The 22,152-nt window shown below is 50.3% G+C and overlaps 5 protein-coding genes across 5 annotated transcripts, besides 1 other annotated feature; 1 reads left to right on the forward strand and 4 right to left on the reverse strand.

Moving 5' to 3' along the window:
- Positions 1 to 1,259: 1,259 nt before the first annotated feature.
- On the reverse strand, positions 1,260 to 2,073 carry NFIA_056970 (synaptobrevin family protein; the record flags this gene model as incomplete). Its single annotated transcript, XM_001258244.1, has 2 exons — positions 1,260 to 1,983; positions 2,036 to 2,073. The coding sequence occupies 2 exons, from the start codon at positions 2,071 to 2,073 to the stop codon at positions 1,260 to 1,262; spliced, it is 762 nt and encodes a 253-aa protein (XP_001258245.1).
- Positions 2,074 to 2,579: 506 nt separating this feature from the next.
- On the reverse strand, positions 2,580 to 3,316 carry NFIA_056980 (uncharacterized protein; the record flags this gene model as incomplete). Its single annotated transcript, XM_001258245.1, has 2 exons — positions 2,580 to 3,095; positions 3,146 to 3,316. 2 exons carry the CDS (start codon positions 3,314 to 3,316, stop codon positions 2,580 to 2,582), a joined length of 687 nt encoding a protein of 228 aa, XP_001258246.1.
- Positions 3,317 to 4,287: 971 nt separating this feature from the next.
- On the reverse strand, positions 4,288 to 6,696 carry NFIA_056990 (uncharacterized protein; the record flags this gene model as incomplete). The annotated part of the gene is made up of 1 exon (XM_001258246.1): positions 4,288 to 6,696. The coding sequence occupies one exon, from the start codon at positions 6,694 to 6,696 to the stop codon at positions 4,288 to 4,290; it is 2,409 nt and encodes an 802-aa protein (XP_001258247.1).
- A 1,488-nt stretch (positions 6,697 to 8,184) lies between these two features.
- NFIA_057000 (ion transporter) lies at positions 8,185 to 11,449 on the reverse strand (the record flags this gene model as incomplete). Its single annotated transcript, XM_001258247.1, has 2 exons — positions 8,185 to 11,231; positions 11,305 to 11,449. The coding sequence occupies 2 exons, from the start codon at positions 11,447 to 11,449 to the stop codon at positions 8,185 to 8,187; spliced, it is 3,192 nt and encodes a 1,063-aa protein (XP_001258248.1).
- Positions 11,450 to 13,531: 2,082 nt separating this feature from the next.
- On the forward strand, positions 13,532 to 20,422 carry NFIA_057010 (bifunctional carbamoylphosphate synthetase/aspartate transcarbamylase; the record flags this gene model as incomplete). The annotated part of the gene is made up of 3 exons (XM_001258248.1): positions 13,532 to 14,258; positions 14,319 to 20,305; positions 20,366 to 20,422. The coding sequence occupies 3 exons, from the start codon at positions 13,532 to 13,534 to the stop codon at positions 20,420 to 20,422; spliced, it is 6,771 nt and encodes a 2,256-aa protein (XP_001258249.1).
- A 227-nt stretch (positions 20,423 to 20,649) lies between these two features.
- Positions 20,650 to 20,727: a microsatellite.
- Positions 20,728 to 22,152: the final 1,425 nt, after the last annotated feature.

The raw sequence follows: 22,152 nt of genomic DNA on the forward strand, positions 1-22,152 counted from the left end.
TTCATCTCAACGTTCGGGTTTGGCTCTGAGCGACATCAGTTGGCGTTCCTGATCTTTCCTCTCACCCGACCTGCAGCTGCATTTAGGTAACTCCTATCGAGAATACTACCGAAATCCCACTTCGCTTCGTTTGATCGAATTCTGTCACTCAATTGAGCCGATCTGGCGGAATTGTTTTACATCTAGGTCTCGATATTTCGCCCTCCGAACAGATCGCCCACACCGCCAACGACCAAACGCAAATCCCAGCCCTTGAGGCGACGCAGCGCACGGAAACAGTCAGAATGCCCATCGCAGCAATCCGTGGCACTAAGCTTGGACCACAAATGCGTTCAGCTACCAGAACGCCTCGTAGCTACCCAAATCCCCCTTCCCCCTATTCCCTGGAATAGCGCCAGATTATCTCCTCATCAACCCCGTCCCTCAGGGCGGTTTCCCATGGTTGGAGAGGTATACGGCTGGCGCAGAATGAACCGCGGAAAACAACCAAACTGGTATCAACCAGGGGTTATTTCCGCTCGCTTGCAGACTCGCACTGAGCTTTAGCTAGGAAGCTGCGAGTTTGATAGTGAGGGACATACCTACGTAGAAGCTAGATGTTGTTTCTTAGAGAATGAACCAATTCTGTTATTGAAAGTCACATTCCTCCGATCTGATTAGATTGCCGCTGTATTTATAGGGTCCTGATACCCTTCGTTGTGATCAAAGCACGTGCGCGTGCAGGAGATATACAAATCACCATACGCTCGTTAGCTAGATAAAGCAATATGAGAAATTTTTTCCGAAATATGATTTAATAACTGGTACCATGCTATCATAGTAAATCGAATTTTCAATTATGTTGGAGAGCTATGTTGCGTTGAGTAGTATCCAGAACCAGCAATATATATTTCTCTTCCATCAGGATCACGACCTGGGTGACCAGTGAAATCAAAGATCATACAGATATGTCAGACAGAAGAGTATATTTCTGAAGCAAGCTATAGCGTACATTCATCGTATTCAAGCCGCTACCTGACACGTGTAGGCTAAAAGAGCAATATAAAGCTGTCGAATCACATGGAGTACCTACAAGGCAAGCGATATCATCAGACAAGGCGGACGAAAAAGGTCACAATCGTAAATGCTATCGTAAGCTGGCAATCCACAGAGCGATTGACGTACGTTCTACAGTCGGAAAGGCTATGTGCACAGAAAGAGGACATTACTCCCATTCGTTCAGCGACAGAGGAGTGATGATTTGGACAACGACAAGAGCCCTACGCACTGTGGCCAACACACTTCCCCCAAGCCGGCAAGCCGCATCCCATACCAACGAAAAGATAGATGAGGAAGACCACCACAACAGCCAGAAGCACCATCAGCTTGATATTTTTCCACCACATCCGCCGCCGCAGACCGCGACTACGCACTCGGAAGTCGTGCGCGCTGCCCCCGAGCCGATCAGTCTTATCGATCAACAAATCAATCCGTTCACCACGCTCCAGTACCCGCTCAATATTCTCTGTCATAATGTCACGGACGCTGTCGATCTCCCGTCGGGCTGAAGCAAGCGAGTCCGACGGCGGGGCGGTATTGTATGTCTGGAGGAGAGAACGAAGCTCCGAGTTGAAAGCGGCACAGCCGTATGCAGGGAGAGAAGAGAAATCAGTGCTCGAAGGGGGGTAGGTCGATAGGAACTTGCGTTTCATCTCGAGGAGAAAGGCAAATGGAATGCGACGGCCTTGTTCGGCGGTTGCCACGACGATGTAGCTGAGAGGTGCATAGGAGTTTGGTTCTTGGCGACCGGCATCGTCTGAAGAGCCCGAGGGTGAATCTGCGATGTAATGGACGAAGAGACGCTCATGTGTGTAAGTGAGCTTCTGGGGCTTGTCATGCGTGATCTTAGGGAGGATAATGGATGCTAGCGAAGAGGCCGCAGTAGAGGATGTCCCGGGTGACGAATGCTCCGCGAGGATAGTTGTGCGGTGTGCTATACAAGAGCTGTCAAAGATCTGTTAGTCTAGAGGACGCCCGAAATATGGCTAGAACATACTAGAGCAAGAAGCTCGAAGGTTGTGATGATGAGGCCATAACGGTGAGAGATCTTTGCTGGACGAACGATGAGTCAAGTGGGTCGCTCCAGGGATGAATAAACTATAGGATTCAATGCCCAACAGATATAGATCCGAGTTCTTATTCCAACTGTGAAGATCAGGAGAGTTTCGCGGTGGAATTCCGTGACGTCGCCGCCAAGAACCCCAGATTCTATCACGTGATGTACATACCCAAGGCAGCCATCGACCTATGAAAGAAAGAGGGAGCTGATCCATTTACGCAGGACGTGGTAGGGATTGATCAGGAAGATTCAATGCACATTCTACTAACTTGAAGCAAATAATACACCAAAACACCTGTGACATAATAAAGAAAGAATCAACCACGAAACCAAGGAGAGTCAAGACGTACCTGAGCAGCGATGATCGAGCTTAAAGCGACCCTCAGTCTCCTCCCATGTTGATATGGGACTGAGCTGGCTGTTGCAACCTCGTCGTAAGAACGTGCGTCACTGCTAAAAGGAAAAAGTCAGACAAATGAAATCAATGATTCTGGACGACGAGGTCAAGACAACCTTGGACAGCATAATGGTCGCCTTTGATATCAAACGGGTGTGTCGCCCAGGGAAACACCCTTAGAACCCCATCCTCGCCCCAATTGAAGAACTGAACGGATTGACCAACAGCCACAGCCCCACGGAGCTGAGTATACTGTCCGTTCGTGACCCTCGTGTGATATATCTCAGCGAGCAGCCTTCTGAGTTCATTAGCAGCTCGCAAGCGGACCGATGTCTTGTCCCGATACACTGCGGTCGCGCAGACGATGGCGAAGAAGGTGCTGTATCCTTCTGCACCGGGTCCGGTGACGGTCATCGCATGCAGTCCGTAAGTCTCTGGTGTCTCAGGACTGGCTGTCTCGGGAACAGCTTTGATGATGAAGCCGTCTTCCGGGGCACAATGGAGTTTGAGGATCTGGTACCAGATCTCAGTAAGGTCCCAAAGTTTGTTCTCACCATCTAGGACATCAATGACGGGCTTGACGGTGGGGGATTGACGATACTAAAACATGTTAGCAAAGGAATGGCTGAGCTGATGATGGAATTACTTACAGTTCTCAGTGCGGGATGGACCTCGCTTGCTGGGACTTTTGGGTCTCTGTGCGGTAAGTTGGAAGCCGTCCTGGAAGGCGCGCCAGAGTTGCGGGTAAGAACCTGCCTCCTGAGGTCGTCGCTGGGTGGGTTCCTCGTAGGAGCGCGAGTCGCATGGTGTTGTGCGGGCATGGTCCAGTTGTTCGGGAATTGTTCGAGCAGTTGCAGAAACGATTGGCAGAGAATGAGGCGAAGTGTATAGATGCGAGCTGAGAGCAGCAAGTGAGTTGGATGCAATGCATAACAGAGGAGGTGAGCCAGCTTTTATACCGCATCTGGTGAAGTTGGCGCTTTCATACCAGATAAAGACTCTTGTCTTGCAATGCGAGATTTCTGAAGAAAGGAATTCACAAGTGATACGGGGTGACTTCCGAACGCACAGTGATATCAACTCGAACTGTGTCTCGATCCTGTGCATCACTTACCTTTCTTCGAGCGCTGCAACTCCAATGAAGAAGCAAGTGGATACAGAGCAATAAGCCGCATTTCGAAGACAATCGTCGGAAACAAAGAACAATGGCATGGTCTCATTGGCTTGACAATAAATCTCTTGATATCAAGACTTGAAGAAGTCGAACAGGCATCTCCTTAGTGTCTTACATTGAACATTGAGTCTCATCCTTTGCACACCGTGTACCTCATTCCTTCTTGGACATTTACTAGCTGAGACACACCGGGTACTACATAGCATGCTAGTGCCAGGAAAGAGATACAAGTAGAAAGACCGTCTCGACAAAGACGATGTTTCAAAGAGCATTGCCACTTATGCAACCGACGACAATACCTTTGTTCCTATTGACAGCAAATGAAATCCGTCTAAGTTCGAGGAAAGACCTCTTTCTTGATCTGAGACAGAATTTCATCGAGGATCAACCGGGTTCGTCAATTAAATTAGAGACACTTGAAACATAATCACCATGGTGTACTTGCTCAAGATTTCTAATGTGTTTGGAGGACATGCTGCATACATGTAACCATCGAAAAGGGCTCAATATCATTATTCATCAATCATAATGCGTTATTGGTGCAATATTCCATTGACCCCAAATCGCCCATCCCAACCAAATCTTAGATTCAAAGTCGCCAAAGCAGATTATCAGCATTCAGTGACGTGAACCAGAATCATTGTCGTCCATATGCACCTCCTCAAAGTCACTCAGAAGGTCACTATGACTCGGAGAGCCCATAACAACGGTGTCGGTAGAGTCACTAGCGGAATCAAAGTCAAACTCGTCATCGGCAGAGCTCAGGTCGATCGAGGTATCGTCGTCAGCACTCTGCCACGAATACGATACACGGTCGCTGTTCCTTCCACTGTCCCGTTCAATATCCGTATCAATCGACATTAGATCACTCTGATGACTTTCCGTGGCCCTGTGGGAGGCACCTTGGACTGTAGTCTCAATGTCTGAGGCTGCGATGGTGGAATGCGACATCACCGAGGAGGCCGTGCTACCTGTATGGATTGCTGGCCCCGGAGTCGAGAAGCCCCCGGTCTCAAGTAATGGCACGTTATCATCAGTAAAGACGCCTCCGGATCCGTCATCATTGCCACCCGCCCACAAGGGAAGATACTTGAACTCATTCTCCGTGAGACATGTCAGAGTATCAGTCAATTCGTAGAACATGGTTGAAGACCGAGGGGTGATCATCTGCTTGGCGTAGTCATTTACGTAAGCTTGAACCTGAGCGAAGAAGATGTCCAAGTCAAATTCTATCATCTCACGCGGTAGAACCAAATCAATCCCCGGGAGATTCTGTAGTTGGGCCGCGCTGGATATAGAGAACCCCGATGTGGGGGTGTTTGCCGTCATTTGGGGCCGTCCCGTGTTCAAATCGAAGACTCTCCGCCCTAGCCTTCTGTAGAAAGCATTGAAGTCTACGACTCTGCTTATCAACCCTTTTCGTAATATACTACTGGTGTGCCAGTCTTCTTGCTCTCTGAACTGTGGAATGCTCTTGGCAAGGGAGGGAATGACGGAAGGCTGTTTTGCGGGGAGAATAGGGCACTGGCCGCTAAAACTCTCAATGGATAGACGGTGCCAAAATGTCCTGCTAATTATGCGCTCTGCTGGCGACATGTCTCTGTAAGCGTTCGCGAAATCTGGTGGTGGATAGCCCTCATGGTCCTGCGAGCTGAGGGATACTTCTTGGTACCCTCTTTCAGGAAAACCGCCGCTTAGTGGCGACAATAAGGTACATCTCACAAAGTCTTTCAGAGCAGTGAGAAGCCAAGACTTGGCTTCCTCTTCTTGTGAGGATCTTGGTTGGAAATGGTAAACTTTCTGAAACTCAGATAAACCATGGAGCCATGCCATGCTAGCCCCCATCAAGTGAACGAAACGATCTATAACATGATCCAGGAAGCTCTTACTTGCGTACTCAATACGCTGGAGCTCTGTGTCATCTAGCGACTCACGGAGGCGTCCGTGCCATGTCACCTGAGGCCTCCCCAGGCGGGCTGGTTCGTCCCCGTTAACCAGCAGAAGTAGGGCCTCCTCCCCTACAAGGATAGAGAAGGTGTCCCGACAAAGGGAGGTGCACTGGATTCCACAAGCTATCCGATAGCTGATCTCTGGGTGGATCTCAATGAATCGGACGTTGGTGGACTCGTAAAACCAGGAAAGAATGAGGTCGCATATCTTCGGTGTCGTGGCGATATCATACAGCTTCGCCAGGGCGAAAAAGGTCCAAAGCTTGCAAGGAGTGTCAAGTTGAGGATGGAAATCTTCCAGAGCCTGCAAGATCTGTTCAATGCCTGCATGGTGACGAGAAGCAGAGTAGTCTAGCGGTAATTCAAGGTTCTCGCGTTCTGCCTTAGAATCCGAAGCTTCGGGCGATTTGGCAGCATTGTTTCCCACCTCACCTTCCTGATGGTTCCCAGCCCGTTCATCTGTCTCAGGATTCTGCGCAACTGAACTACTCGACTCATGGGACGGCGGTCTGCCGAAGCCTTTGTGTGTATTTGTATCCAACGCCTCAACCTCGTCCTGCCCCCCAACGCATGAGGCAGGGAGGCACCATCGATTCTGACATCGGGTCCAGGTTCTGATACCAAGAGGGCAAGAAAGCTCCGTGATGGTGATGACCGCCTCTTCCCCCTCTGTCGGAGGAGTCAGATCTATAACATACTTGAGCTCGTTTGTAAGTCCGCCAGTGAGTCCACGGCGCTTGACAATCCGAGCCTGCGTCCTCGGATTGAAGAGCTTCTTGAAGAAAGAGGAATCAGTTTCCAAGAGCTTCTGGCTGTGTACGCGGTGGGGTATATATTCCCTTGAGGCAGGTAAAATAGAGCTGGTCGATGGTCGTGGTGGTGAATCGATGAACACGAGAGTGTCTGCGTGGTCGAGAAGGAGCAGCGGTGGGCAAGGCGCAGGAGCGTTTCTGGTCTTGCTCCTTGGGGGTGTTGGTCGAATGGGGATGTAGGTGGATCCAACAGGAAATCGTGGCCATTGCCACTCCGTAAAATTGTAGGAGCCCCCCTCAGCTCGTTCAGTAGTAGAGGAGTCCATATTCATACAGCGGAGCCGGTGCGAGCGTTAAGCAACCTCCGTTTTTAATCGTCGCTGTATAGGTGGGAGGAGAACAGAACGAAGATGATGAAACCTGACTCATGGACGAGGAACGATGCTTTAAAACATGATTAGATGTCCAGAAACCCCGAAAGACATCACCAGAAGATTTCAAACGGAAAAAGAAACCAACATAAATTAAGATCATATGTCGAGTCAGCCTCATTCTTGTCATTTGTAAGGAGGCTGACTACGTATGACCACTGCTGCACCCGATGGGAAAACGCATGCGCTTCCCTGTACTCCGTAGGCTTCCATCTGCTTTTTATCGCGCACGCTTGGGCTATGATGAGAAGATAGATATGATTCGCTGACAGTACAATGCCGCAACAATGAACCTTGAATCTGTACTGTGCTATTTAGCCATATTACTAAATGGTGTTGTTGATGAATAAAGTAAAGGTTAAGCTTACTACGCCGTTTTTTCATGTTAAAGAGGAATATTGTTAACCATTGAGATCTGGCCTACCTACACTTTCTCTACCTTCCTACAGAAAATCACCCTATAAGGGGATATACGGGCAGTAGTAAGCTAGAAATACAACATATACAGATAGATCAATGATCGATCCATGGTACATATCCGAGTGTCCCTGGTCCCTGGTTCAAGCTTGAACGTGACGTCAAATCGTCGCAAAGATATAGTATCATGGGCAGGTCATTAGCCACAGAGGACTACAACAGATGTTCCTGGGCATATTGTTCCTGATCAAGGACTACCGCTCTCAGACTGTATTTTCAATCGAGAAACTAACACCAGTACGACCAAACGAACCGTCCACCTCGATTCACCATACCAACAAGAAATGGCAAAAGATGGGCCCATCACGCATGGCCACAAAGGAGCTGTCCAGTACGTCATCTCATGCAAGACCCTTATTGTATACCTGACGGCTATCTGACTTTCATTCCCTTCTCCCTTTGGCAGGTCCCGAAATTTCGCTTTGGCGAGCATGTTCGGCGTCATAACTGGGGCGTGGCTGTTATTCCGTGCCCTTGCGCCGAAGCATGGGAGATCTCTGGTTTCCGACGAGGAGCGGGCGGCTATGCAAGGTGGTCACGGTGACAAGTTCCCTGAGGGGAACAGGAGGGGGTTCGTCCCTGAGGATATAAGGAAGAAATAGGGTTGATCCTGCATGCTTCCTTTTGAGAGGCTCACGAGCGACGTCCAGGAACATGGTACTGATAGTTTGGGTGGATCAGGCCTAATGAAAGCCTGGTGAAGTAAAAACAACAGATCATTTCATGATTTCTGGCTCACTATAGAGGGTATCAATTGCAGACTGATGTAAATGATATGAGACAGCCATACGGTGATAAGAGACAACAAGCCAAAAAGGAGATCAACGTCATTACTGCTCGCTTACGAGCCTGTGGTAGAAAGGAAATCAGGAGCGCGTAGTATCATCATATCATATAGTCCCGTGGTCATGAGTCCGTCGATCGTCCATCGGACTGCACCCCCTCGCTGCTATTCTTGCTTTTGCGGGACCCTTGAGCTTTCTTCTTCGAATCCCTGCTCTCCATACGTTTCTTCTTGCCTTTTTGGGCGCTTCTCATTTCGTCGGGTCGACTCTGGCTTCGACTGGACTCGCCCCGCCGGAGATCTTTGACTTCTTTCAACATCTCACGGAATCCCTCTTCGATATTGTTCATGCGAGCCAAGACAAGCTTGCTGAGCATGTCTTGATTGCTACCAGAGCTGTCAGGTCTGGGGATGCCACCCGCAGCATATTCCATTTGCGTCGTGAAGCTTGCAGGCAAAGCAGCCAAGAATCCATTTGCAATTGCCCTATTGTCGCCCAGGTCAGAGCCCAGCCCATACAGATGGGATGCCTGACGGCGACCCCGGTGTTGCGACTCGGTTGGTAAGAAGCTGCCCAAGTCAGGTACAGACATGGGATTTGACCTGGGCAAAGCCACGTTTTGAGAAACTCCAACATCCAAACTATGTCTTCTTTGCATCCATTGGTCTACGGAAGTTGCAGTGGCCGCATCATCCCCTGCTGAAGGCGTCTCCGCTCTCGGTCTGATGGGAACAGGAGACACGTCGGCCCCATCGTCGTTGCTGACCGAGGGGACAGGGTTGTAAAGCATTGTCGCGGCGGAGTAATTCCGGGTGTGAAACTTGGGACGCCGAAAAGGACTGTTTTTGCGTGATTTGACTCTCGCTGTGGAGGGCCGGGAGCTGTAGAACTTCGGTGTTGCTTTACCTGGACTCACACCGCTGTTTCTCTCAGAACTTGAAGAATTCGAACGGCGTACTTCTGTATCATCGCTGGTTAACTCATCGTCGCCTTCAATGTCCGTGTGCCGAGAAAGCTGCCGTATCCTGGCCGGAGACACGTTGGCTCTCTCACGACGCGGCGTGGCAGGTGAGGAGACAATATGACCGACATGCCCTTCAGGATCTGATGTGGCAGAACGGTTGGAATCGGTAAAATCGCGGAGACTTCCAGTGGTCCTTCCTCGAAAGGGAAATCGAGACCTCCGGGGGGGTCTCTCCAATCGATCAACTTCATCCGAGTCCTGCTCATCGGGAGGGTGTACAGGGCCAGACCCCATAGCCTGCATCCAATTGCTAACAATATTATTGCTCTTTCTCTGTTGCATCAGCCTCGGCGGACGCCGATTTGTCTCCTCCAAAGGATTCCTGAAAACTTCTTCAAGAGCGCGGTCTTTCTGATACGTTGCCACTGATGGCTCTCGTACAAGCCGAGGAGCTTGAGGATTGAATGCTTTGAAGCGACCGTGACGGGGGCGACTGCGAGACAAGGCGTCGGGATGAATCGAAGGATCAATGAGATCAATCGGCTCGTTGACTCTGGGACTGAGGATTGCCTTCTCGTAAAGGCAAATGGTGAAGAGGACCGGAAAATGTGTGAATTTGATCATAGTGCGATTGAGTCGGATGAACTGTCTCAAAGGCATGAAATAACGGAGCGGCGTAACCAGCCACGCAATGATATTAGTCGGTGCCACGTAGGAGAAAAGCGCGTCCGACTTGACCATCGAAATAGTATTGACCGCAAACAAGAATTGATGCTCTTGATTGGCATTCTGCACAATTGCCATGAAAGAATTGGTCAGAACAGTAATAAGGATCGTCACCACGACAAAGTGGCAGATGAATAGGAAGAGTGTCAAAATGATCTTGCCCAGGATGTTGTAATCGTCCCAGAGCGTCCACGCAGCCGGAGTGAATCCCATCAACATCTGGAAGAGGGCATAAGCGACAGACGCAGGGGTATGCTCTTCAATGTTGCCAAACGATAGAGTGAAGGCGACAAAGAACCCACTACACGTAATGGCGACCAGAAGAAACACTGCGACCAAATCCGAAGCCATTATGCGGAACGCAATAAGCAATTGTGAAAAATATCGGTAGTGATCCAGGACCGAAAAGAGTCGGGGAAAGAGCAGAACCGCATTGGCGGCGAGGATGTCATATGCTCTGTCGGCAATTGCGTGATTGTATGGGCTGGGCATCAGAGCACCATATAGCCGCATGCAATAATAGCAGAAGAGCAGGAATAGAATCCCGAGGTCAAACAGGTTCCAGAAGCTCATGAGATATAGACTAAAGCCCTGTTCATTGAAACCAACGATTTCGTCAAGCATGAACCCTGCGCTCCAAAACCAGAAGATAAGCTCCAGGGACGAGATATCCACCCGCCGTTGCACCAGAACTGCGAGAAACAAGCCTAGGAGGACAGCAAATGATACAGTGGATAGAAATTGTCGGTATCGAGGCACCCGAAGCCGGGAGAGCTTGAAGAGAGAGGCATCCCTTGGATCGTAAAGCGTCGCTGACCGTCGTGGCCTGGAGACTAGCTGCGCTGAACTGTGGGATGCTGCATGAGCAGTGCCGTATGCGGGGCCTCCACCCCGTTGTGCTGCCGTTGGGGTACGATGAAGATTGTCGGCAGCTGAATGAAAGACTATTGTACCAGCCCAAATTGCTTCTAGCTGCTGTACCACTACAGGATGAGCTAAGAACCGTTTCGCCTGAGCGCGAATGGCAACCTCGAGGCAGGAAATACGGGCAACACCTGCCAGTGGTTTGTTGCCGGTGCCAGGATACTTGCCCGATGTTTCTTGGAAGGCTTGAGCCACTGCTGACGTCTGGCCTTGCAGGGGATAAAACTCGTAAGAAAGAGCATCAATCAACTCCCTAGTCGAGTATTCCCGCAGAAGCTTGATCGCAAGAAGCTCGCTCACCATGGCTCTTGTCTGAGACGCACCACTATTTCCAGGGTTCAAGTGTATCTCCTTATTGAACTGCAAGCAGTTTGCCATCAGAGCGTATAATGTTCCACGCGAGAAGTGTAATGCTATAATTTTCTGCTGGATCGGCTTCACTAGAAACTGTGAGATTTGGGGAGAGCGCAATTGGTCCCATGTCAGCGTGGTTTCGCATCGCGACTCGATCAACAGCCGAATCGCATGAGTGATATCGTAGACCGGAAGAGCATCTATTCACAAGCGACCACGTTAAGTCCTTGTATTAAATGAGACCTTAAAAATCGCAGGAAGAGATGGCCATACCTAGATGCGAAGCAGAGAATATGGGAAGAAGAGGAGTCGACTCGATAGGACGATCTTCTTCCTCCTGATCTGCATACTCACCGAGATCATCTGCATGTTGATAGTCCTCGTCAAGCAATGCGCCATGAGTCTCGTTGTATCTCATCTCAGGACTTGCATGTTGAGCCTCTTCCTGGCGAAAAGGCCAAAGACCTTCTCGAGTCGTGTAAGGGGATGAAAACGGGGAACGTTCCGCGTAAACTCTTCTTTTCTTCGGGCGGAGAAGAGAGGCGAGCATTATTTCTAAACCAGATTCCGATATTCCAGGGGTTGACCAATTGAGCGATAACAGTCATTCAAGACATCCCGGTTGGCGAACGCAGCGTAGCGTGAGCGGCGTGTTTCCCGTCAAGCTAAGGTATGGAGAGGGGAGTCGTGGAGGGAAAGCCGAAACAAAGGCCGTAAATAATAAACATTAGAGGATTAGGACAGGAAGCAAGGGCTTACGATACTAAAAAAAAAAGAGAGCTTGTTTGAGGGCTCAAAACCCTCAATTAAAGCAACTGAAGGGTGCAAAGCAGAAAAACAAGAATGTCGAGGCTCGAGAGGGTTGGCTGGATTTAGATAATTCACGCAGTGCACATGCGCCTGCTGCAGTTGGTGGGGGGAAGATCTAGCCATGCATGCAGAGATAGTACTATTAGGTATCTTGTCCTTGCTTGTCCTTGTTGCAGATCCTATCTCTCCCCAGTCATGGCTATGCTTGTAGGATCATAGCCATCCTCTCTCCATACCGTATAGACCCATGGAGGCTCCCAAGCCTAAGAGTCCTACAACTGGGCAGACTCTACAGAGCAAGTATTGGCCACTCAATATTAATCAAAATAATCCAGCTGTTTTGTGGGTGCATGAGGTTGAGTCTAGGCTAGTAGAGCTTTGATCCTGGGCTGGCCCGGGACTATGGTTGGGCTTACCGGGGGTACTTCACACTCAAAAGATGTTAGCTATCTGCCATATTGTTCTATGATCCAGAGTAGGGAGTGCTTTCGTGCCCCATTTTCCAAATTTCAAGTGAGGGGTGAGACGGAGCACGGTCACTCATGACATGAGCTCGTGCAACTCAGAGGAAGGTGTAAAAAGCCAATTGCTTCCCGAGCATCTACAGTTCTGAATGACATGATGATGCGGATTATGCTTGCTAAATTTTAGTCGAGTTACTTTTTGAGGAAACGTGTAAACGAATAGGGTTTCCCACAGTACTCCAGTAGCTTGTTCAAAAAGCTGGATATCTCTCCGTTGGTACATTTTTCGCTCCGCTGAAAACTCAGATTTCCTATGACGAAACCGAAGACGAATAACAGTATCCAGGCCGCTGATATGATAGCCCAGAAGTGGAAGCGCCCCCACCCCTGGTTTAATACTGGCTTAGAGGTGAAATCCCTGGCTTCGGACTTCGTATTCACAGAGCTGCGACTCTGGTGAGACATCTGAATGAGTTTTATCTACGCAATCACTTGACTTGTAACCACTATCAAAACTATCTATTTGCGTCTGTCCTCAACTGATGTACGGAGCAGTCATGAGAGACAAGGGTGTTTGGAAAGGCTCACCGCCTGCAACTTCTCTGACTCTAGTCCAAGGTCTCGACGAGGCAACTAGCCGAATCTGGGTAGCGAGTGGCGGCATAGTTTGCGTCTGCCAAGGGAGGGTGGCATGGAAAATTGATGAAAAAAAAAAAGGCATGCTACCCAGCTTTGCTTGTTCTTTTTGTGCAATACTACCTATAGACTGTATTAATGATCAATTGGTTGTCGAGAATCAAGAAACAATCAATAATTAATCTTCCATATGTAGATCTATTGGTGTACTGTGAGATCGAGTATCACCATTTATCGAGTTCAGCGGCACCCTTCCGTGGGGCGAGCGATGGAAGGAAGGATAGAAAAAGTCTGCGGGCGGTAAGGACCAGCAAAACCACCCCGATCCCCGGATCGGTCAAGCCAATCAGTCCAATGAGAGAGCTTCTTGAGCACCCCATACACAAAATTTTTATTCTGCCGTTCGCACAAGAATTCTTTCTTCCTCTTCTTCTATATTCCTCTTCCTGTGCTGAAGCAGTAGAGCAACACTCCTCCTCCTCTATTCTTACCATCAAAAAGAGTCGTGGAGGCTGCTGATGCTACGGTAGAGTGAAAACCCTGCCAATTTGTCCCCGAGAGGACCTTTTCCTCCCCCATCAGAGACCGCAATGCCACAGTCCGCCGGTAACGACGAGGTCGCTCTCCCCTCCAGCCCTTTGTCTGGAGGGGCCGTGTCCTACAATCAGATCAACAAAGAACTGCAGCCACTCCCATCAATGGAGTCAGGAAATGGAGCCGTGATTCCGCCTGCTTCTGCCCGAGTAAGAGGCAGCAGCGGCAAGATGTTCGCCCTCGAACTCGAGGATGGCACAGTCTACCAGGGCTACAGCTTTGGTGCTGAGAAGGGTGTGGCAGGAGAGTTGGTTTTCCAGACCGGTATGGTGGGATACCCAGAGTCGATCACTGATCCCTCCTACCGCGGTCAGATTCTGGTCATCACCTTCCCTCTGGTGGGCAACTACGGTGTGCCCTCCCGTGAGACCATGGACGAGCTTCTGAAGACATTGCCCAAATATTTCGAGTCTACAGAGATCCATGTTGCAGCTCTCGTTGTTGCGACGTACGCCGGAGAGGATTACTCTCACTTCCTCGCCGAGTCGTCCCTCGGGCAATGGCTCAAGGAGCAGGGCGTCCCCGCCATGCACGGAGTGGACACCCGTGCTCTGACCAAGCGCATCCGTGAGAAGGGTAGCATGCTCGGCCGCATGATGCTTTCAAAGTCTGAAATCGCCGATGGCGTCGTGGAGGTGACTCCAGGCGACAAAGACAGCTGGAGGTCATCCTTCGAACAGATCGAATGGGTAGATCCCAACAAGAAGAACCTCGTGAGCGAAGGTAGGTTTTTGACACCGCAAATGCAGTCTTGAAGGGTTCGATATCTGACATAGTCCTCAGTTTCGATCCGTGAGCCTCGCCTTTTCACACCCCCCGAGAATGTCGCCCTCAAACACCCATCTGGCCGCCCGGTTCGTGTCCTTTGCTTGGACGTCGGTATGAAGTTCAACCAGCTGCGTTGCTTGCTTGCTCGTGGTGTTGAGGTTCTCGTTGTGCCGTGGGACTACGATTTCCCCAAGCTTGCCGGCAAGGACTACGATGGTCTGTTCGTATCAAACGGTCCCGGTGACCCAGCTATGCTCTCTGAAACCGTGAACAATCTATCCAAGACCCTGGAGGAGGGCAGAACTCCTGTCTTTGGTATTTGCTTGGGTCACCAGTTAATTGCTCGTTCCGTTGGTGCCCAGACGCTCAAGATGAAGTTCGGTAACCGCGGTCACAACATCCCCTGTACCAGCATGCTGTCGGGCAAGTGCCACATCACCTCCCAGAATCATGGTTACGCTGTCGATTCCTCAACTCTCCCCGAGGGCTGGGAGGAGCTTTTCGTCAACGCAAACGATGGCAGCAATGAGGGTATCCGGCATGTGAGCCGCCCTTTCTTCAGTGTGCAATTCCATCCCGAAAGCACTCCTGGTCCCCGGGACACTGAGTATCTCTTCGATGTGTTCATCAACACTATCAAGGACACTCTTGCCTCTTCTGATGCTCTTCAGAAGCCTGTCTCTTTCCCTGGTGGAACAAAGGCAGAGAACATCAAGACATCGCCACGTGTCTCTGTCAAGAAGGTTTTGATCCTGGGAAGTGGCGGCCTCAGCATTGGTCAGGCTGGAGAATTCGACTACTCTGGTAGCCAGGCTATCAAGGCCTTGAAGGAAGAAGGAATCTACACTATCCTCATCAACCCCAATATTGCCACTATCCAGACTTCCAAGGGTCTTGCGGATAAGGTTTACTTCCTCCCGGTCAACGCGGATTTCGTGCGCAAGGTCATCAAGCACGAGCGCCCTGATGCCATCTATGTCACATTTGGTGGTCAGACTGCCCTTCAAGTCGGTATCCAGCTCAAGGATGAGTTCGAATCCCTTGGTGTCAAGGTCCTTGGTACGCCCATTGACACCATCATCACAACCGAGGACCGTGAGTTCTTTGCGCGAAGCATGGAGTCCATCAACGAGAAGTGCGCCAAGTCTGCGTCCGCCTCCAACCTGGAGGAGGCTCTCAGAGTTGTCGAGGATATCGGATTCCCCGTCATCGTCCGTGCTGCCTATGCGCTCGGAGGTCTCGGCAGTGGTTTCGCTGATAACATGGATCAGTTGAAGGAGCTGTGTACGAAGGCTTTCGCCGTCAGTCCCCAGGTTCTGATCGAAAAGAGTATGAAGGGCTGGAAGGAAATTGAGTACGAGGTAGTCCGTGATTGCCAGGACAACTGCATCACTGTCTGCAACATGGAGAACTTTGATCCTCTCGGTATTCACACTGGTGACTCTATTGTTGTTGCACCTTCGCAGACTTTGTCTGATGAGGATTACAACATGCTGCGTACTACCGCCGTCAATGTCATTCGCCACCTTGGTGTTGTCGGAGAGTGCAACATTCAATATGCTTTGAACCCCTTCTCAAAGGAGTACTGCATCATCGAGGTCAATGCTCGTCTGTCCAGATCTTCTGCCCTTGCGTCGAAGGCCACCGGTTACCCTCTTGCCTTCATCGCCGCTAAACTTGGTCTGGGTATTCCTCTCAACGAGATCAAGAACTCAGTCACTAAGGTTACCTGTGCCTGCTTCGAGCCATCCCTAGACTACTGTGTTGTGAAGATTCCCCGTTGGGATCTTAAGAAATTCACCCGTGTGTCGACCCAACTTGGCTCTTCGATGAAGAGTGTTGGTGAGGTTATGGCCATTGGGCGTACCTTTGAGGAAGCGATTCAGAAAGCCATTCGCTCTGTTGACTTCCACAACTTAGGGTTCAATGAAACCAATGCACTGATGTCTATCGATCAAGAGCTCCAGACACCTTCGGATCAACGTCTATTCGCCATTGCCAACGCCATGGCTGCTGGCTACAGCGTCGATGACATCTGGAAGCTTACTAGGATTGATAAGTGGTTCCTCGCCAGACTCAAGCGCTTGAGTGACTTTGGCAAGCTCATGAGCACCTACAATGCAACTACTGTTCCTCGTCCTCTTCTGCGCGAGGCCAAGCAGCTCGGTTTCTCTGATCGCCAACTCGCCAAGTTCCTGAGTTCGAACGAGCTGTCCATCCGGCGGCTACGTGTTGAAGCTGGCATTATCCCCATTGTCAAGCAGATTGACACCGTTGCTGCTGAATTCCCTTCAGTGACCAACTACTTGTACCTCACATACAATGCATCTGCCCATGATGTTGCTTTCAACGATAATGGTATCATGGTCTTGGGCTCTGGTGTCTACAGAATCGGTTCCTCTGTTGAGTTCGACTGGTGTTCTGTGCGTACTATTCGGACCCTCCGTGAGCAGGGCCACAAGACTGTCATGGTCAACTATAACCCTGAAACTGTCAGTACCGATTACGATGAGGCTGACCGGTTGTACTTCGAAAATATCAACCTCGAAACCGTTCTGGACATCTATCAGCTGGAGTCCTCTAGTGGCGTGGTCATTTCGATGGGCGGTCAAACCCCGAACAATATCGCCCTGCCCCTCCACCGCCTCAATGTCAAGATTCTGGGTACCTCTCCTGAGATGATTGACAGCGCGGAGAATCGTTACAAGTTCTCTCGCATGCTTGACCGTATCGGTGTGGATCAACCTGCCTGGAAGGAACTTACCAGCATCGAGGAGGCCAAGGGATTCTGCGACAAGGTCGGCTACCCAGTGCTTGTCCGACCCTCCTACGTGCTTTCGGGAGCTGCCATGAACACCGTCTATTCGGAGCACGATCTTGCTACCTATCTCAACCAGGCGGCTGATGTTTCACGTGAGCACCCCGTCGTTATCACCAAGTACATCGAGAACGCCAAAGAGATTGAGATGGATGCCGTGGCTCGCAACGGTGTCATGGTCGGACATTTTATCTCTGAGCATGTTGAGAATGCCGGTGTCCACTCGGGAGACGCAACCCTGATCTTGCCCCCTCAGGATCTTGACCCTGAGACCGTTCGACGTATCGAAGAGGCCACTGCTAAGATCGGAAACGCGCTGAATGTCACTGGTCCCTTCAATATTCAATTCATTGCCAAAGACAACGATATCAAGGTCATTGAGTGCAATGTCAGAGCTTCTCGTTCATTCCCCTTCGTGTCGAAGGTCATGGGCGTCGACCTGATTGAGATGGCTACCAAGGCGATGATTGGCAAGCCCTTCGCTGAGTACCCTCCAGTGACCATCCCTAAGAATTACGTTGGTGTCAAGGTCCCTCAGTTCTCTTTCTCTCGTCTCTCCGGTGCCGACCCAGTTCTGGGCGTGGAGATGGCTTCTACCGGAGAAGTTGCTTCCTTTGGTCGCGACAAGTACGAGGCTTATCTGAAGGCTCTGATCTCCACCGGTTTCCGTCTTCCCAAGAAGAACGTCTTGTTCTCGATTGGTTCTTACAAGGAGAAGATGGAGATGCTGCCGTCTATCAAGAAGTTGCACCAGTTGGGATTCAATCTCTTTGCTACCTCTGGTACTGCCGACTTCCTGAAGGAGAATGGTGTGCCTGTCAAGTATCTGGAGGTTCTTCCTGGCCAGGAAGATGACCTTAAGTCCGAGTACTCCCTTACTCAGCACTTGGCGAACAACCTCATTGACCTTTACATCAACTTGCCATCCAACAACCGCTTCAGACGTCCTGCGAACTACATGAGTAAAGGTTACCGGACTCGTCGTATGGCCGTCGACTACCAGACTCCTCTGGTCACCAACGTGAAGAACGCCAAGATCTTGATTGAAGCCATCGCCCGCCACTACGCTCTGAACGTGCAGACTATTGATTATCAGACCAGCCATCGCACCATCATCTTGCCTGGCTTGATCAACATAACCGCCTTCGTCCCTGGACTGGTCACTCCCGGTTCCAATGACTTTGAACTTGTCACCAAGGCTTCGATTGCTGCTGGTTTCAGCATGATTCGCGTCATGCCCGTGGGTGTTGACGCTTCTGTCACGGATGCTCGCGCTCTCAGAGTTGCCCAGCAGAATGCCCAGAAGGCCTCCTACTGTGACTTCAACTTCTCCGTTGTGGCGACTTCTACCAACTCCGAGCAGGTCGGCCAAGTCACCGGAGAGGTGGGATCTCTGTTCATTCCTTTCAACCATCTGTCTGGCAACATCAGCAAGGTCACTGCTGTGACAAACCACTTCTCGGTGTGGCCCTCGAACAAGCCCATGATCACCGACGCCAAGTCTACCGATCTCGCGTCAATCTTGTTGCTGGCGAGCCTCCATAGCCGCAACATTCACGTCATGAGCGTCACCTCAAAGGAAGATATCAACCTCATCGCTCTCAGCAAGGAGAAGGGTCTGAAGGTCACCTGCGACGTCTCGATCTTCTGTCTCTTCCTCTCTAGAGAAGATTTCCCCGACTGCAACTTCTTGCCGTCTGCTGAGGACCAGAAGGCCCTGTGGGAGCACATGAGCACCATTGATGTTTTCTCCATCGGCAGTATCCCCTTCCAGCTTGCTGGTAAGCAGGCCTCTCCGGTTTCTGGTATTGCCGAGTCGTTGCCATTGCTCTTCACCGCCGTGTCGGAGGGTCGCCTTACCGTTGAGGACATTGTTTCTCGCCTTTACGAGAACCCCAAGAAGATCTTCGAGCTCCACGACCAAGCCGACAGTTCTGTCGAGATTGAAGTTGACCGCCCATACCTCTTCCAAAGCCCGTGTTGGTCTCCCTTCAATGGCAAGAGCTTGCGGGGTGCTGTTCAACGGGTTACCTTCCAGGGCAAGACCTCTTGCCTCGATGGTGAAGTGACTCGCGATGCTCCCAAGGGAACAGATATGTCTGGCCATCGTATTGTGCCTGCCTCTCCGTCTGTCAAGGCTATGTCCCCCATGGTACAGGCTCGCCCGGAGAGTTCTCTTGACAGAAGACTGTCGATTTCGGGAACTCCAGGTCGCTCTTTCAAGCCAAGGCCCGCTGAGTCGGCCGCCAATGAGCTCGGTCCTCCTTTGTATGCCCCTGTACAGACTTCCTCCTCCCTGCGCGATTTGCTGTCGCGGTCGACCTTCAGACAGAAGCATGTTCTCTCCGTCAACCAGTTCACCCGTGCTGACCTGCACCTGCTCTTCACGGTGGCTCAGGAGATGCGTCTCGGCGTTCAGCGCCAGGGTGTTCTTGACATTCTGAAGGGTCGTGTTCTTACCACTCTCTTCTATGAACCTTCGACCCGCACATCGGCATCCTTCGACGCTGCCATGCAGCGTCTCGGCGGACGGACTATTGCCATCTCCACCGAGCACTCTTCTACCAAGAAGGGTGAGACCTTGCAGGATACCGTCCGCACCCTGGGTTGCTACGGAGATGCAGTTGTTCTGCGTCACCCCGATCCCAGCAGCGCTGAGACGGCTGCTAAATTCTCGCCAGTGCCAGTCATCAACGGCGGAAATGGCAGCGTCGAGCACCCCACTCAGGCATTCCTCGATCTCTTCACCATTCGGGAAGAGCTTGGAACTGTCACTGGCTTGACGATCACCTTCACTGGTGACCTGAGATATGGACGCACCATCCACTCTCTCATCAAGCTGCTCCAGTTCTATCACGTGCGCATCCAGCTCGTTGCGCCCAAGGATCTTTCTCTTCCCGAGGAAGTCCGTCAGACAGTCGTCGCATCCGGACAGCTGGTGCTCGAGTCTGAGGAGCTGACACCAGAGATCGTTGCACGCTCCGATGTCCTGTACTGCACTCGTGTGCAGAAGGAGCGGTTCGCTGATCTCGAGCAGTACGAGCGTCTTAAGAACAGTTTCATCATTGACAACGCTCTCATGAAGCACGCCAAGAGCCACATGGTCGTGATGCACCCCCTGCCCAGGAATGCAGAGATCGCCGAGGAGGTTGATTTCGACCAGCGGGCGGCTTACTTCAGACAGGTTAGTTGCCTTTCTTTCTCGTCTCTCATTGTGTCGAGTTGTGCTGACTTATATCTGCAGATGAGATATGGCCTCTACTGCCGCATGGCTCTGCTTGCGTTGATCCTGGCACCATAGGTCATCTCATGTTCTATATAGGTTAAGAGGGACGCTGATGACTCATGTGGTCAAGCATTCCATTAATTCTCTCTTCGTTTTTGTTTTCCGATGTTCTTTCAGCACCTCATGTCATGTCTCAGAAAAGTTATGCAGTGTTTATACACGTAGGCTTCCGCGAGGATTACTAGATATACTCGCCTTATAGATTAGATGAATCTCTCTTATGAACCTCATGATCCCGTTACGTGTGATGTATGTGTTGTATGTTTTGTGTGTTTTATGTGTGTTATGTGTGGTGTGTGGTTTATGTGTGTTGTGTGTGTTTTCATTTTCTTTTCTTTCATCGTTTATCTTTTCTTTTTATTTCCTTTTCATCTTTTCTTTTTTACTTGGGCGTGCTTTTGGGACGGTCTTAGGTTGGCTTATGGGTTTGGATTGGATTTCTCTCGGATGGGTTGGGATTTCTCAAACGGGCGTTGGTCGGTCAAGGTTTCTGGCATAGCTATCATACAGAGATACCCATTTCATCGATGCATCTCAATCATTCTGCATCATTTCAATGAGAACTTGACTTCTACTTCGACTATCCTCTGTTGATCTTTCACTCCTGTCCATATACACTATAAACAATAGATCTTCAAGAATCAGGATTCCAAATCGGTTCCTTCGAGAAGGTACAGAATTGACAAAGAATGAGGACCAGAACAACATGTACTTTCTTTTCTGCGATCGAATCCTCGAAACAGTGGACATTGGCAGCAGGAGCATCCCATTGCCAACTACCTTTAGGCCTGGTTCTCTGCGCCATGGCTCCCTTAATGCGAGTCAGTGACGAATCTCCGAAGGGGGTTTTTTTTTTTCTTTTTTTTCCCCATACTAACTCGTAGGTATCTAGACGACGATGGAGATAGGGATATCTCATGAATATCCCAGAATATTGCTGGCCCTAGTGCTGCAACGCTTCTTGACAATGGCTGATAATGATTCCATTACCTGTGCGGATGGCGTGCTAGGGAGGAAGCCAGAAGAAGCTGGCTTGGTGGCTGTGAAGCCCACGCGCAGATCTAGTCTAAAGCAGAAAAAAAGACGGTTGACGCTTTCCATGCTTTCTCCGGTTCGACGATAGTCCTTGCTTTATGCTGTCGATCTCCAAATATACACCCCACCTCCGCGATGACGAGATCGCGGAGGTCCGATTGCTCATCAAGCATGGCTATCAGATATCTTCACAAGAATGTCTTATTGACATTGGGGTCTCAGTCGATCGGGATTATTGGTCGGACATTCGATGGACTATTATTTCTTGTCTATGGCTATGCGGGATCGTCTTTCCCCAGTCCGCGTCCGTCATTGTCCCTATCGCGCAATTACGACAACGATGGTGTGCTGTGTCCTGTATGTCATATGGCCCTTGATGACCTCTCAGAACCTTCTTAATAGTCACCTATTGCCTGTCCCGGCGATACCGTTCTACCTAAAAGCTCCCTTAACTGTCCCATTGTCGAGCAACACCCCACCAGGTAGAGCTGCTCGAAATTATGGCTCTAGTTGAGGAAAAGACAAGATCAGAGCCTGCATCGCTACCGATGAAATCGAATTCGCTTTCCCAGAGCAGCCTAGAAGGAGGTCAATTCGATATCAATGAAAAGGCGTTGTTGCGTAAGCTGGATTACCGGCTGCTTCCACCATTGACGATACTATATCTTCTGTCCTTCTTAGACAGAAGCAATGGTACGTAGATTCTTGAA

The sequence above is a fragment of the Aspergillus fischeri genome, genomic scaffold (genome assembly GCF_000149645.3).
Source record: "Aspergillus fischeri NRRL 181 1099437636266 genomic scaffold, whole genome shotgun sequence".
NCBI lineage: Eukaryota > Fungi > Ascomycota > Eurotiomycetes > Eurotiales > Aspergillaceae > Aspergillus > Aspergillus fischeri.